The following is a 16216-nucleotide window of genomic DNA, read 5'->3' on the forward strand; positions in this document are numbered from 1 at the left end:
CCAAAACCCTCTTCTGGTTATATGACATCATAGTGGACTAGACAGAATCAGGATTGGAGCGTAAGCATGCAAAAGTATCTTTCGTATCTGCAGGAAGACGTTTCTCCAGCTCCAGCAGCCTTTTCCCAACACACATACCCCTCAGTGCTAGAGGCTGAAGCGAGCATGCTGGCTCTATCGCAGCTGCTCAGGAGCATGTAGGTGCAGCATTACACACATTTCTTATGAGTTGGGTTTTTAAATCCCAATGCAATGTGTGGGAGCCTCCAACCCACACATCTGCTCAATTTCTCTGCAAAGCAGAACCTCCCCAGGTTTTTATCCTAAGAAAATAGCATAGTACCTGCCTCTCAGGAAGAGTCCAGGAGAATGATCTCATCCACCGGCTCCACTTGTGTCCCTTTTCCACAATAGCATTTGGGGCTTCGGAGCCGGTGCCTAATCACGAACCAGTTCTTCCGTTTTCGACAGCAAAAGAACCGGCTCTCGGCCAGGAAAACTGGTTCAAAAGTGGCACCAACTCTTAGCTGGTCCTTGCGCTTGTAACCGAAAGGTCGCAGGTTCGATTCCCAGGTAAGGACACTGCCGTTGTACCCTTGAGCAAGGTACTTAACCTGCATTGCTTCAGTATATATCCAGCTGTATAAATGGATACAATGTAAAATGCTATGTAAAAAGTTGTGTAAGTCGCTCTGGATAAGAGCGTCTGCTAAATGCCTGTAATGTAATGTAATGTAATGTAATGTCTAGCACCAAGAACCGTTTACATCAGGGGCTGAGGGCGGGATTATCGTGATAAATGAGACCAACTAAAACTTTGTGACCACCAGGTAGAGTAAGACCACCTTCCTTCGACAGACAGGAAAACGTAAACTGATTTGCAACTATTCACTCACCGGCCACTTCATTAGGTCTACCTACCTTCAACTGCAAACTGCACCCGTTAACGCAAATATCTAATCAGCCAATCACGTGGCAGCAACTCAATGCATTTAGGCATGTAGACATAGTCAAGACATTACATTTATTTGGCAGACGCTTTTATCCAAAGCGACGTACAAAAAGTGCATTTCATGGTCATAGACAACTGCTAAACACAGGTTCAGTAAGGTACAATACTTATTTTGTACAGCTATTTCTAGCCAAGAACACAGTTTAGTTCACACAGTGAACACTATTCAGACATAACCTCTGCAAAGCCAACTAGGCAGAAGAATAAGCTACAGTATTAGGACAAATACAAATGACCAAAAAGTGCTGGGATGAGGCAACATGTAACAAGTGTCATGAAAGGGGGGGGGGGGGGGAGATTTAGAGTGAAATATACAGCGTGGTGGTGGTTAGTCTAGGTATAGTCTGAAGAGATGAGTCTTCAGGCCATGGCGGAAGATGGGTAGTGAGAGGGAGGTTCGGAGGGGGACGGGGAGTTCGTTCCACCACTGGGGAGCTAGGGTGGAGAAGCTCTGTGATCCCTTTGGGCGGGTTGGAGGGGTTACAAGGCGCCCTGCTGCCGCAGAGCGGAGTGATCGAGCAGGCACATAGAATCGAGTCATGTTCTGCAAGTAGATGGGGGCTGTCCTGTTGGCAGCAGTGTAGGCAAGGGTCAGTGCTTTAAACCGGATCCTGGCAGCGACCGGTAGCCAGTGGAGTGATCGCAGCAGAGGAGTGACGTGGGAGAATTTGGGAAGGTTGTAGATGAGTCGGGCAGTGGCATTCTGAATCATCTGTAGTGGCTGTATGGCACAAGCTGGCAGGCTTGCAAGGAGAGAGTTGCAGTAATCAAGGCGAGAGGTCACCGTAGCCTGGACGAGCAGCTGGGTGGAGTGCATCGTCAGGTATGGTCGAATCCTTCTGATGTTGTACAGAAGGAATCTTCAGGACCGTGATGTTGCCTTGATGTGCTCCTTGAGGTCCAGTTGGTCATCCAGGACCACCCCCAAGCTCTTGGCAGAGTGAGAGGCAGTCACTGTGGTGCCATCAACCGTGATTGAGAGCTCACGAAGTAAGGAGGTCTTGCACAGGAAGAAGAGCAGCTCAGTTTTGTTGAGGTTGAGCTTCAGATGGTGGCTGGCCATCCAGGTGGAGATGTTAGCCAGGCAGGAAGATATCTTATCATTGACCTGTGTGGCCAAGGGGGGAAAGTTGTGTGTCATCTGCATAACAATGGTAGGAGAAGCCATGTGAATTAATAACTGAACCAAGAGATCTGGTGTATAAGGAGAACAGCAGAGGACCCAGTACAGATCCCTGAGGCACTCCCGTAAACAAGGGGATGAGAAGCAGAGGCAGACCCCCTCCAGGTGACCTGGTAGGACCTATCTGCAAGATAGGAAGCGACGATCTGCTGAAGTTCAAACCAAGCATCAGAATGGGGAATAAAGGTGATTTAAGTGACTTAGAACGTGGCATGATTGTTGGTGCCAGGCGGGCTGGTTTGACTATTTCAGAAACTGCTGATCTACTGGGATTTTCAGGCATAACCATCTCTAGGGTTTACAGAGAATGGTCCGAAAAAGAGAAAATATCCAATGAGCGGCAGTTCTCTGGGCGAAGATGCCTTGTTGATGGCAGAGGAGAATGGCCAGACTGGTTTGAGCTGATAGAAAGGCAACAGTAACACAAATAACCACTTGTTACAACCGAGGTATGTAGAAGAGCATCTCTGAACGCACACCACGTCAAACCTTGAAGCAGATGGGCTACAGCAGCAGAAGACCACACCGGGTGCCACTCCTGTCACCTAATGAAGCGGCCGGTGAGTGTATATGAAATAGGCAAAATATCGGTAACAACCTGTACCTAGTTATGTAGGAAAAAATGTCCTTGTTATCCTCCAGTGATTATTTTTTCAGTACTTTCACGATTTTTTTCTGTGCCAGCAAATAAGTCAGAGGTGGTCCAGCGCTATAGCTTTTGGTTGCTAAGGGGACCTGTATCGACCTCCCCATATAAATGAATGGAACTTTACATAAATTTGCTAGCATACAGTTTAAGTGTCCTGTCTTGCGATGTGGTCACTATCAGTATGTCTAGGAATCTGATATTCACTGCTTTAACCCAAGTTGCAGGATGCAAAATAGCCGTTAGGAAAGCAGTTTGAAATTATGAAGCAACGTCTGTGCCATTGGATTTAATGGGATACGATGAGATAATTCCGAGTTTTTCGCAATTCAGAATTTTTGGAATTCAACACAACTCAAACAAAATGCGGCATTTTCCCCGACGCTGCATAATTCCTAAAACGGCAAATTATTTTTACAAATTATGCAGTGTTGGGGAAAATGCGGCATTTTGATGTTGTGTTCAATTCCGAAAATTCCGAATCGCGAAAAACTAGAGCGACTAAATAAGGCGATAATAATATAACAATGTATATATATGAAGTTGGGGTTTTTTTTTATTTTATTTTTTTACATTTAGACAGTTTATTATGTGTATTTTTACAGGACATACATTTTAATAGGTAGCAATGTTGCTGGGAAAGCGGAGACATACAGACGTATACAGTGACGTAATGACGTGGCTCTCTAACTCGTGGAAAAGCAAACCAGTTTGTAGAAGGTTCGCAAGTTGAACCAACTGCGAGCCAGCACTAGCTCCAGCCCAGAACCAGAACTAGGTTCGCGTTGGTGGAAAAGAGGCATTGGAGGTGATTAACCACTTCGCCACTGCTCGCCATCCAGGCAAAATGCTGCAAGGAGCAGCAGCACAAAGGGCAGAGGAAAGGGTTAAATCTGTGGGAGATTATAGACGTTTTCAACGGTAACAACATAAACAAACGTTACTGCGCATGTGCGTTGTTCTGGCCCTAACTGAACTTCCGGCAGACTTCAGCAGACAATCAATAACAACAGAGTCCCTTTCTGATAACAAGCAAAATAAATAACAAGTAAATTATGTTAGCTAGCTAGTTAAAACTATGTCAAGCCAGTATTATTTGGGGTTACCAGTCGAAGAAAAGAACCGTTACTTGGCCAAACTCAAATGCGATAACGTTACACTACCAGAAAAACAAGCGACAGAAACAGATAACTGTTGACAGTATTGCACCTTGCGGAGCATCATACATTCCTTGCATAATCCATAACTATTCTGGTTACATGCACATTCTTGTGTAAAACGTGCACTCTTTATATTACATTGCTTAAAAACGATGATTACATGAGACGCAAAATGGGGCTAGTGCTGGGCAGCATGTGTAGCCAATGCAATTACTATAGGTATTTATTTGTATAGCATGCATTGATGGAAAAACATTGTGGCTCTAATAGTTTGGGTCATCTTGCTAGGTTATCACAACAAAAAATGATCAGGCAATGTAATGTCAAGTCATTGGAAACAGGTATCACAATGTTCGTTCAAAACGTAGCTATAGCGTATCAACTACTAGCATTGATCTAACGTTTCTGTGTATAATTTATACAATGTTAGCTACGTTTATCTAGCTAGCTACAATCAATTTAGTTAGCTAATTGTTCATAACTATTGAAGGCTTGTTACTGGTCAGCTAGCTATTAGCTATCGCTTATCATGAGTTTGTTACCTGAAACAAAGTCAGTGCTACAGTGAGAGCACCTATTCGACCACCTTCGTTCGACAGACAGGAAAACGTAAACTGATTTGCAACTATATATGAAATAGGTGAAATATCGGTAACAACCTGTACCTAGTTAAGTAGGAAAAAATGTCCTTGTTATCCTCCCATGGTTATTTTTTCAACACTTTCACGATTTCTATTCTGTGCCGGCAAATAAGTCAGAGGTGGTCCAGCGCTAGCTTTTGGTTGCTAAGGGGACGCGTATCCTCAACCCTAAATGAATGGAACTTAACATAAATTTGCTAGCATACTGTATTTGTCCTGTCTTGCGTATTTGAGGTTAATATGAGAAAGGGTGGTCGCTATCAGCACGTCTAGGAATCCGTACATATTCACTGTTGTAACTCAAGTCGCAGGATGCAAAATAGCCGTTGGGAAAGCAGTTTGAAAGTGTGAAGCAACGTCTGCACCATTGTTGGCTTTAATGGGTCACGATGAGATAATTACGAGCGTGTTGCTTGTCTTAAAGTTGATATAGTAAATAAGGTTGTATTATAGTATTACTAAATGTGTATGTATGAAGTTGGTTTATTTATTTATACAGTTTATTATGTGTATTTTTACAGGACTTACATTTTAATAGATAACGATGTCCAGTTATTTCTCAAAAATACAAAGTAACAATGGGCAAGCACCAGCTATAATAATTCCAGGGATTCAAGCAATTCGTTTCACAATTCCCTAGTTGGGTTACAAAGTTAAATGTATTTTTACAAATTTTCGAAATGGCATTTGTTCCAAGTTGCACCCCACAGCACAACAACCTGAGCCCAACGTCAGTCTGCTCATCAGTTTAACTTTCACTCCGTTTGTAATCGGTGCCATATTAGCCAGTAAACACAAACCCAATAATAAACGAACACAGACCGGAAGTTAACTTAGGGCCAAGCGCATAACCTTGGCAACGCGCGTGCGTCTGATGAAAGCGTCTATATGGTTATTGTTATCGTTGTCGACAACCCCTTAGCTGTGATATAATAACCATATATCACTGCTTGAAGAGAGCTATTATAAAACGGTCACCAAGTATGGCAATATGAAAGTAGGCTAATAGACACACTCCAATTTAAATAGTTTTTAAATACTGAATTGTGCAAAGTACAATTATTTTACCGTTGTCAAGCGAAACTCTGGTTGGTAGTTCTATTTGGACCGTTGTTATTCAAAAACTCTGGTTGGTCGTTCTATTTCCACCATTGTTAAGCAAAAACCTCTGGTTGTTAATTCTATGAAAACGATTCCATCGAGAAAAATAGTTCCTTCTCATTTTATACCATACAATTAGCACCAATGTTGGTCATTTTTTTACACTACATTATTTAAGAAAACTGCATGAAACCATAACTCAATCAAATGAATCTCCCTAGCCGTCTTCCTTTTTAAAATGCTGCGGTCTCGCAGACATAACGCTTCTCCAAGACCCAAACCAGGTTTGAATGCCAGTTAGCTTTATGATAGGTTCACCGTCACTTGTCCCTAGTCAATATTAAAATTCTGGGTTTTAGTTCAGAATCGTCTCACGGCATGCTTGTTATCCCGGCTAGCTAACTATTGAATTGTATTCAAAACAGTGGTTAATATAAACGCAATCGTTTACAAAGATACGGATGAAAATGCGTCCCGTAGCACCTATTGTACTGTCAAAATAAGGGACGACTACATATTTTGCGGTATGGTTGGCATTCCTAAATGAAGCCAGTAGCCTAACTAGAACCGCGATTCAGCGTTGGCATCACTTGCGAAATTGGACATTGAAAAGGGGAGGGTAACACAAGGTGTCCCTTTATAATTAATTAATCACGGCCTGAAGTGAGCTATTGCTTTTATAAACGGTCACCAAGTATGGCAATATGAAAGTAATAGACACACTCCAATTTAAATAGTTTTTTTTTTTTTCTTCCTCAGACGCGGAGTGATACTGAATTGTGCAAAGGAATTAAACGTCATAGCCGTGGTATATGGTTAATCAGATTGCTTTATTTGAGCTACCCGTTTTATAATTTATTGTAACTCTTAATGCTCATGGCAGATAGGATACGACGATACCATGATTTGTCTTGCTCATTTTGGGCAAGCAATGACAACAAACGTTGACCGTAGCCTGAGTTCATTTCTTTGTATCATACATTCGATGAAATTGTAATACACGAGGAACGTCTGGGCTAAGTTGTCCAATGTTGACGTAAGTTAGCCTACACAAATTAGCATAATTTAGCTAACGTATTTGGAAGTAGCGTTAAATAACGAGTAATGAAGCTGTGAACTTGTGTTTGCTCAACAAGCAAACCCGCATTTATCAAACGTTTAATGATAAGATGATTAAGTAAAGTTACCTGTTGACTGATGTGTGTGGCATTATACGGCACGACGCCTGAGACGAACAGCCAGAAGCAGGCTCACGCTGCCATTATTAGACTGTCCTCTCGCCCGTTTTGTTGGTTGCTGGTAATATATTTTCCTAAAAAAAAATTTCTCTCTACATTTTACGATTTTATTCTCGCAATATTATGATATTTCTCGTAAAATTACGACTTTATTCTCGTAATATTACGTATTTTGTTCTTGAAATATTATGACCAGGGTTGCCAACTTTTGTCAGCTGGCTGGAGTGAGCAGACCGACATTGCAATCGCAGACTGTGGGGGGTTCATCAATGTGGCCCTTAATACTCCGTCGTACTTTTGGCAAAGAGATTCAAATTGCTTTTGGTACCAGGTATTTTGTTTTAAACTGCAAATACCCCCGTCAATGTGGCTGGTCGTCATAGCGACGCCGCCGAAACTGCCGTGACGTCACCTGCAACGCGACACACACAGGAACAATGGAGGATATTGAAGGGATGGTGTTCTTGATTCTCGGTATGTGGCTGTTTGTCACAACGAGGAGACACATTTTGTTTCAGAAGAGGCTGAAGGCAGTAAGACAAAAGACTGCTGAAAAAAACAGGAGAGTTTGGGAAATCTTACATCAGAGTTTAGACGACGAGACGACTCTGGTTTCTCAAAGGCGACGCAAGATGGTAAGCTAACCTGGTAGCTAACGTTAGCATATGTGTAGGGTCACAGTCACTATATACGAACTAATAGTCCAGTATTACAAAGAATTTAATGAACTTTAGCTACCACTGTTACGTATTAAAATGTGTATGCTGTGTATGTGTATTTCAGATCTTTCACTATTTGCAAAGTCGCCGCCGCAGACCGTCTGTTTGGGCGTTCAACCGAGCTACCGAGTGGTGGGATGTGATTGTTCCCGGCTTCACTAACACTCAGTGGCTGCAGAACTTCAGAATGTCCGAGGAAACATTTATCTACCTGTGCAACAAACTGCGTCCAGTGATGGAGAGACAGGACACAAACTTCCGCGGGTGTGTACCTCTAAAGAAGAGAGTGGCCATCGCACTGTGGAAGCTTGCGACCGGCTCCGAGTACAGAAGCGTTGGCCATCTTTTCGGAGTAAGCATAACAACTGTGTGCCGGTGTGTGCAAGAGTTCAGTGCTGCTGCAGAGACGTTGTTGGTACCGGAACAAATTCGTTTCCCAGACCAGGAGAAGTTTGAAGAAATGGCTGCCTACACTGAGAACATGTGGGGGCTCCCACAGTGTATTGGTGCTATTGATGGATCACACATACCCATCTTGGCACCACAGGAGTACCACTGTGACTATTTAAACCGTAATGGGTGGCACTCCATCATCCTTCAAGGTGTTGTAGATGGAAAGGGACTTTTCTGGAATGTGTTTGCAGGACTGCCTGGGAGCTTGGATGATGCTCAGGTTCTGAGACTGTCCACATTGTGGGATTTGGCCAGCCGTGGCAACCACTTTCCAGCTTACACCAGGAACATTGGTGGGGTGAATGTTGGTTACTACATCCTAGGAGACTCTGCCTATCCCTTGCAGAACTGGCTCTTAACACCATTCCCTGACACTGGACAGCTGACAGCAGAACAGCAGATCTACAATAAGAAAATCTGCAGAGCACGAGTAGTGGTTGAAAATGCTTTTGGTAGACTGAAGGGAAGGTGGCGTTGCCTCATGAAAAGGAATGACTGTGATGTCAAACTGGTGAAATCTATGGTGCTGACTTGCTGTGCTCTGCATAACCTTTGCGAGAGTCAGGGAGAGGCCTATGACAATGAGTGGGATGCACCTGCAGCAGCAGCAGCAGCAGCAGAGCCTGTGGTGGCACTGTCAGAGGGTGTAGAGGAGGAGGGCAGGGATGTACGAGAGGGTCTGATGCACTACTTGAATAGCTAAATATTAATTTTGTCTTTCCTGTCATGTGTATTTAACATGTTGTAAATTGTATTGAACATAAATCTTTTGTACTATCTTTCCACATATAAATGTACCCCCATGTTTTTGTCAAACTGGTTTTTTTTAAAGGTTATCAGGATTTACTATTTGTTAAATTAAATGCTAAAGCCCTTGAAATAGGAAACCATCATGAAAATGCATGTGTAACAAGTAACAAAACAGTTTATTTAACAAACAATGCAAATAAAAAAGCAAACTATATACATTAATAGAACAATGTAAATTTTCAAATGCAAACAAATCAGAGCAACATGGCAAACTATGTACATGAGTTAAATGTTATATGTAATGCAAATACAAATGAGTGCAAAGTACAAACTATATACATAAGGCATGAGGGCTCTAGTCCAGGGGTGGAGGAACCGGGTCTAGTCCAGGGGCGGAGGAACCGGGTCTAGTCCAGGGGCGGAGGAACCCGGTCTAGTCCAGGGGCGGAGGAACCGGGTCACGCCGGCTACTCGACGCCTGCACAAGCTGGCTCAGCGTAGCGAGGAAGGCCTGATTAAAGGCTGCGGCTTCAGCATTCTCCTCCCTCCTCAAGGCCGCTTCCAGCTCCCTCGCTTGTACCGCATCATCGAGGGCCATCTGGAGATGCCGCTCACGCTGTGCCCGGGTCAGCTCCTGCTGCTCCACATCTGCTGCCTGCATCTCCTTCAGGACAGTCACATGCTCCTGTTTCCCGTTGCCTGGACAATAACGAAGAAAAAACAGTGGTGGTTAACCAAAGCACGTTTATCAATTATTTTTTAGTAAATACCTAAATTTGGAGCTTGAGACAATTCACTTTTCAATCAAAGCATTGTTATGCAAGTATATTATGTTCCAATTACTACCGGTTCTTAATTTTAGTGCAGAAAATAGATTCAGACTACAGGCTAGAAGAGTTAAAGCTTTTTCTCCTGTTATATTAACTGCATTGGAGTTTGGTCTGAGAACAACCAATGTACCACTGAGAAATGATGATGTATGATGTTATATCAATATCAATACAGACAACTCTAAGTATAAGTACATAATCGTATTATATAATATTCTGGTGCACACTGTTAAATATGACGGTATCATTTTACTCTTACTTTGCTGACTTGCTGCTACTGATCACACCACTATGTCACTTTGTATTTTGAGACGGTATTTTTGCATTATTATTTTAAGTACAACACTAGTTGTGGTTACTGTATGTGTACCGCTATTGCCTGTAATTTGGGTTAGAGTCTAATTGCTCTTTAATTGATCTTATCATAAAAGTAAAATGGTACACTTCCAGGTGTTTTGCCATGCCTACCTGTGAACACACGCTGCGGTGTCATGTTGGCGCTGGAGGTTGCCGGTGTCGGTGCTGCTGCTGGTCCCAACTGGGCGCCATGCTTGGACGGAGGAACCGGGTCACGTCGGCCACTCAACGCCTGCACAAGCTGGCTCAGCGTAGCGAGGAAGGCCTGATTAAAGGCTGCGGCTTCAGCATTCTCCTCTCTCCTCAAGGCCGCTTCCAGCTCCCTCGCTTGTACCGCATCATCGAGGGCCATCTGGAGATGCCGCTCACGCTGTGCCCGGGTCAGCTCCTGTTGCTCCACATCTGCTGCCTGCATCTCCTTCAGGACAGTCATATGCTCCTGTTCCTGTTGCCGTTTCCTCTTGCCTGGACAATAATGAAGAAAAAACAAAGGTGGTTAACCAAAGCACGTTTATCAATTATTTTTTAGTAAATACCTAAATTTGGAGCTTGAAACAATTAACTTTTCAATCAAAGCATTGTTATGCAAGTATATTATGTTCAATTACCACAAGTTCTTAATTTTAGTGCAGAAAATAGATTCACAGACTACAGGCCAGAAGAGTTGAAGCTTTTTCTCCTGTTATATTAACTACATTGGAGTTTGGTCTGAGAACAACCAATGTACCATAGAGAAATGATGATGTATGATGTTATATCAATATCAATACAGACAACTCTAAGTATAAGTACACAATCATATTATATAAGATTCTGGTGTACACTGTTATATCTGACGGTATCATTTTACTTTTACTTTGCTGACTTGCTGCTACTGATCACACCACTATGTCACTTTGTATTTTGAGACGTATTTTTACATTATTAGTTCAAGTACAACACTAGTTGTGGGTACTGTATGTGTACCGCTATTGCCTGCAATTTGTGCTTTTTAATTGATCTTATCGTACTGGTAAAATGGTACACTTCCAGGTGTTTTGCCATGCCTACCTGTGAATACACGCTGCGGTGTCATGTTGGCGCTGGAGGCTGCCCGTGTCGGTGCTGCTGCTGGTACCAACGGGGCGTCATCGAGAGTCATTGAACCCTCCTCGCTTATCGAAACGTCATCTTGAACAAAACGATTATACAAATGACTTGTTAATTACATGAACTACTGCAACACAACACGAAATAGCAACAACAACAATAGAAAAATGAACGTAAACAGCACATAACATTAGCTAGTGCTATTGTTGTGCTATCTGCTTTTGTGTTGGCATAAAGCAGTCGTCGGCGACATGTTGATTTTACACGTTTAAGAGTAAAATATGCTTGGTTGTTAGAAGTGACCTTTCCAATAGCCAGCCAACTAAAGAAAACAAAGCTTTCATTTCAAGCAGAGCACAGAGTTAACGTTAAAAAAAACTTACCATCCTCCGTCAGGGGCTCCAACAAAGCCGTGGCCGGGTCGAGGCCGCCCTCCCTCCCATTACTCACCGGTCTATGGCCATATATAGCGTCCATCTGGTCGAACCACTTCCAACTCTTTCTGTACGAACCACTCCGGCCGTTGTGGTCCTTGATAGATCTGTAGTCACTTTTAAGTTTTTTTAACTTTTCCCTACACTGTTGGAATGTCCTTTGGTAGCCGTCTGCGGCCAACAGTTCAGAGACTTCTTGGTAGACCTTCTCGTTACGCGTTGCTCCATCCAGCTCTCGCTGGATCCTTTCGTCGGCAACCAAACCGAGGAATGTCTGCACCTCCTCAACTGACCACGGCGTGGTTTTGCGGGTTGCCATTTAATCGAGTAGTCCAGTGACTAAATATAATAAATAAATAATAGTAGCTTGGCTATTTAAAAATTGCGGGTTTGTGCAGGATGTCCCTTGTCGCGCGCTAATGACGTAGTGATGATTCCAGTGACGATTCTCTCTGACCAATCAGTGGTCTGCAGTGTTTTCACGTCACCTTTTGGTACCGCCTCAGCTACGATCCACAACTTTTGCCCGATGGGGGGAGATAAAATTCTCTTTTCACATGGTACATCTAGATCTGCAGGAGTTGCAGTTCTGTTTAGTAACTATTCGGGGAAAGTAGTGACAATTAAATCTAGTAATGATGGTCATTGGATTCTCTGTGTGTTATATGGACAACTCCTCATCAGTTCTGGGAAATATTTATGGTTATTGCAACACAATGCAAAATAGAAACCTTCTTGTAGATATCAAAGAAACAGTTCTACAACTAAAAGAAAGATATGCTACAGAAAATGTATTAATAGGTGGTGATTGGGACATGGTTCTGGATGAGTGGATTGACAGATCTCCCAGCAAATGTACAGGCCCTCATCCTAACGCTGTACTGGTTAACTTCTGCAACACTTTATGCCTTCTTGATCCTTGGAGAGAAAAAAATCCTGATTATAGACAGTTTTCTTGGTTCAAACCAGATGTCTCAATCAAATCTAGAATAGATTACTGGTTAGTGGCAGATGCAATGCTTAGTCAAATATCAAACTGTGAAATATCCCCTGCACCACTTACTGGTCACTGCTGTATTGATTTATCAATAACACCTCTAATACAGTCTGCCAGGAAAAAAGGATATTGGAAATTCAATCTTCTAAAATATAATGAATATTGTAATGGAATTAAATACCTTATTCAAGAAGTCTTACAGGACGACTTCATATTATCATATACTCAGAAATGGGAGCTTTTAAAATACAAAATCTGCCAATATTCAATCTACTTCAGCAAATATATCAAGAATATAAATGGCTTGGAAGAAGAAAATATCATAAGAGATGCATTTGATTACCATAAACCCAATTTTAACAGAGAATGACAAAAACAAAGTTTCTTCCTTACAATCCAAACTTGGTAGGATTTATGAAAGAAAAGCTCAAGGGGCATATATCAGGTCAAGATCTAAGTGGATTGAAGAAGGAGAGAAAAATTCTGCGTATTTTTATAGACTAGAAAAAAAAAACGACAGGAGAGGAATTCTACCAAAACTCTTACAATTAATGGTATGGATTGCACAGACCCAACATTAATTGCAAAAGAAATAAGTACATTCCATCAAAATCTGTACAGCTCATCCTTTTCTCTAGCAGATTCTACCTTTTTCTTGGCCAAAATTAAAGACTTTATTCCTCAAATTGACAGTGACTTCAGGGAAGAATGTGATGAGGATTTTACTATGGATGAACGAGACAAAGCAGTCATGCACTTAAAATGAGATAAATCTCCTGGCCCCAATGGTCTGACAGCTAACTTCTACAGACACTTTTGAGGTTTGCTTAGAAATTTTCTTTCCCAAGTCTTTAGAGAAGCTACAACCAATTTCTCACTACCAGTTAGCATGAAACAAGGCATAATTACACTCATACCAAAGCCAGGTAAAGATAATAAGATTTTAGATAACTTTTGCCCAATTTCACTTTTAAACAATGATTATAAATTACTAACCTACATTTATACTAACAGATTAAAAAGGGGACTGAATCAAATAATTAGCAAAATACAAACAGGATTTGTAAACAGCAGGTCCATACATAACAATATAAGAGTAGTGTAAGACCTGTTGAAATCAAAATGGCTAAAATCTTTCTTGCTGAACAATAAGTGTATTTGGTATTGTCTCCCCAGAGGTTTGTTCAAAAAAATGGGTGGTATAGAGTTTGTTCTTAAATGTGATTTTCAGGTTGAAAAATTGCCAATCAAACTGTCCTTATTTCACAAACCGGTACTGTTATGCTGGAAGCTCATGTACATGCATAATTTCACCCCACATCAAACCCCATTTGGAACAACAGATATGTGGTGTAATGGCGAATCTCTCTACTTACAACATTGGATAGAAAAAAATATTTGGTCAATAACCCATCTAATTAACGACCAGGGACACTGGCTATCTTATGAAAACCTCTGTTCGAAATACGACATAGTTTTTCACACGTGCTCAGTTTGATAGAGTGATCAAAGCAATCCCTGTTTCAGTTAGACTATTAGTCCAAAACATAGATAAACAGTCGTGTGTGATATATTTACCTGCGCTTTAATTTAATGGCCATGGTTTTCTGGGTGAGAAAAATTCAAAAAATTGGTACGTAATCACCTGAACAATATACTGTACCCAATACAATCAAATAGAAACTCCATCATCCAACTGTTTTCAGATTCAGACATTCAGAAATGGAGAACTAACTACATTACTTATCCTGTAAGCCCCAAGACAAAAGAAGTCCACTTCAAAATTCTTAATAATATTTATCCATCCAATGAACTGCTAAGACTGAGATTTAATATTACTCAAAATAACTGCAGCTTTTGTGATACTGAAACAGAAATTACTGATCATCTGTTTTTCCACTGTATGTACTCTGTGACATTCTGGGAGGATTTACAGGACTGGCTGTCAATCAAAATCCAACTACTTGCTCCTCTCACAAGAGAAAATATTGTGTTTGGTATTGACATGAAGGACATTAAGAGTGACCTGATACTCCTGGTGAAATGTTTCATCCACTTATCCAAATGGAGGAAAATTAAACCTCTTTTTTGTCTTTAAAAGGGACAATCATCTCAGTGCTTTAAAACTAATGAAAGGAAAACATGCAGTCTCTCCTCAGATCTTATGAAGAACTGAAAATACATGATGACCCCTAGAACAACTATGGAAGAGTACAGACTTGTTATTAAAAACATTTTTTCTTTATTTTATTAATTTATTTTTTATTTAATTTATTTTCTATTCTCTATTATTTATGTTATTATAATATTATTTTATATAATTTATCTTTCTTACCTAGTGTGTCTTGTATGTTAAGAGAGGTTTATTGTCGTTATGATCTATATGCCTTGATGTTTGTAAATGAATCATCTTTAATAAAAGAAAAAGGAAAAAAAAACTTTTGCCCAATGGAAAACCAAAAAAGTTGAGTAGAGTCGAATCGAGTTGAGTCGGTACCATGCAGTGGACAAGCGAGTTAAGAAAGACATCCTCTGCATGCGAATCTCACATTGATTGGTGGCTACTACCATCTGCTGACGTCAATTGGTATTGCCAAAGCTTAAAGACAGAAAAAGTCATCAGTATGTGGCAGCAAATTAATATATATGACTCTCTCTCTCTCTCTCTCTCTCTCTCTCTCTCTCTCTCTATATATATATATATATATATATGCCCATGTTAAAATGTTCAGCACTCTGAATACTGAACACAAGCGATATTGTGTGCTAGAACCCCTCACTTGACCTACATATAAAATATATTTTATGTGATTTCATTTAATAATTAATGTTGAAAATGAGAATTATCAATTAAATTGCTGAATTAATTGAAAGGTGAGTCCACAGTAAAACTGGTGGAATAAACTGACATGTCAAAACAAACTATATCAGGATTTAAGATTAAGTAATTGAATTCAATATGAAACAGTCAGTTAGATCAATGAATTCAAATCATACATCCTTTTTTGAATACAGACACACAACTTCTAAATGACAAAACAGAAGACATTACATTGAACAATTAACTTGGAAATATCAGGAAAGAGAGAGAGAGATGGATAAGCCAGACCTTGCCAAAGTATTACCCACTTCCAGTTTAAGTGCCACAGGATGAAAGGAAACCAGCTAAAAACACACAACCAAGGAACCACCACAAAAATGAAAAGAGAAAAACTCTTCTTCTCCAAGGCTCCGAAACCAACACCAACACAACACGTTTTCCTGTGGCCATCTTAAATACCTTACCCAGCATGGCTTGAGGATGTTTGCCCTGATTGGGTGATTCCGAGTTAAGGTGTAGGAGTCCTTGTCATTTACAACCTCTGCAGGAGGTGAGACCCATTGATTGTCTTCCTAGATTAGGGTATCAGTAGATTTTAAATAGCCCCAATCACATTTGTTTTGATCCTTGCGATGGGGAGGCCAGACCACATTCTTAGAAACAATATAATATTGTATTTAATTCCATCTTCTACTGGGACTTTTGCCGTTTATTGAGGGTGTGACAGAAAATTTTGGTGCCGCTGACTATAATCGAATGTTTTTCACATTTACCGTTTGATTGAG

General features: G+C 41.0%; 2 protein-coding genes across 2 annotated transcripts; one reads left to right on the top strand and one right to left on the bottom strand.

The window, feature by feature from the left end:
• The first annotated feature begins 6463 nt into the window (after positions 1–6463).
• LOC118214294 (protein ANTAGONIST OF LIKE HETEROCHROMATIN PROTEIN 1-like) lies at positions 6464–9991 on the top strand. Its single transcript, XM_035394166.1, has 2 exons — positions 6464–7616; positions 7765–9991. The coding sequence occupies exons 1-2, from the start codon at positions 7419–7421 to the stop codon at positions 8854–8856; spliced, it is 1290 nt and encodes a 429-aa protein (XP_035250057.1). The 5' UTR covers positions 6464–7418; the 3' UTR covers positions 8857–9991.
• Positions 9061–12049, bottom strand: LOC118214295 (zinc finger and SCAN domain-containing protein 29-like). The gene is made up of 4 exons (XM_035394167.1): positions 11563–12049; positions 11141–11260; positions 10202–10555; positions 9061–9602 (listed from the first exon to the last, which is right to left on the bottom strand). Exons 1-4 carry the CDS (start codon positions 11930–11932, stop codon positions 9337–9339), a joined length of 1110 nt encoding a protein of 369 aa, XP_035250058.1. The 5' UTR covers positions 11933–12049; the 3' UTR covers positions 9061–9336.
• Positions 12050–16216: the final 4167 nt, after the last annotated feature.

This window comes from Anguilla anguilla, chromosome 15 (genome assembly GCF_013347855.1).
Source record: "Anguilla anguilla isolate fAngAng1 chromosome 15, fAngAng1.pri, whole genome shotgun sequence".
NCBI classification, from domain to species: domain Eukaryota; kingdom Metazoa; phylum Chordata; class Actinopteri; order Anguilliformes; family Anguillidae; genus Anguilla; species Anguilla anguilla.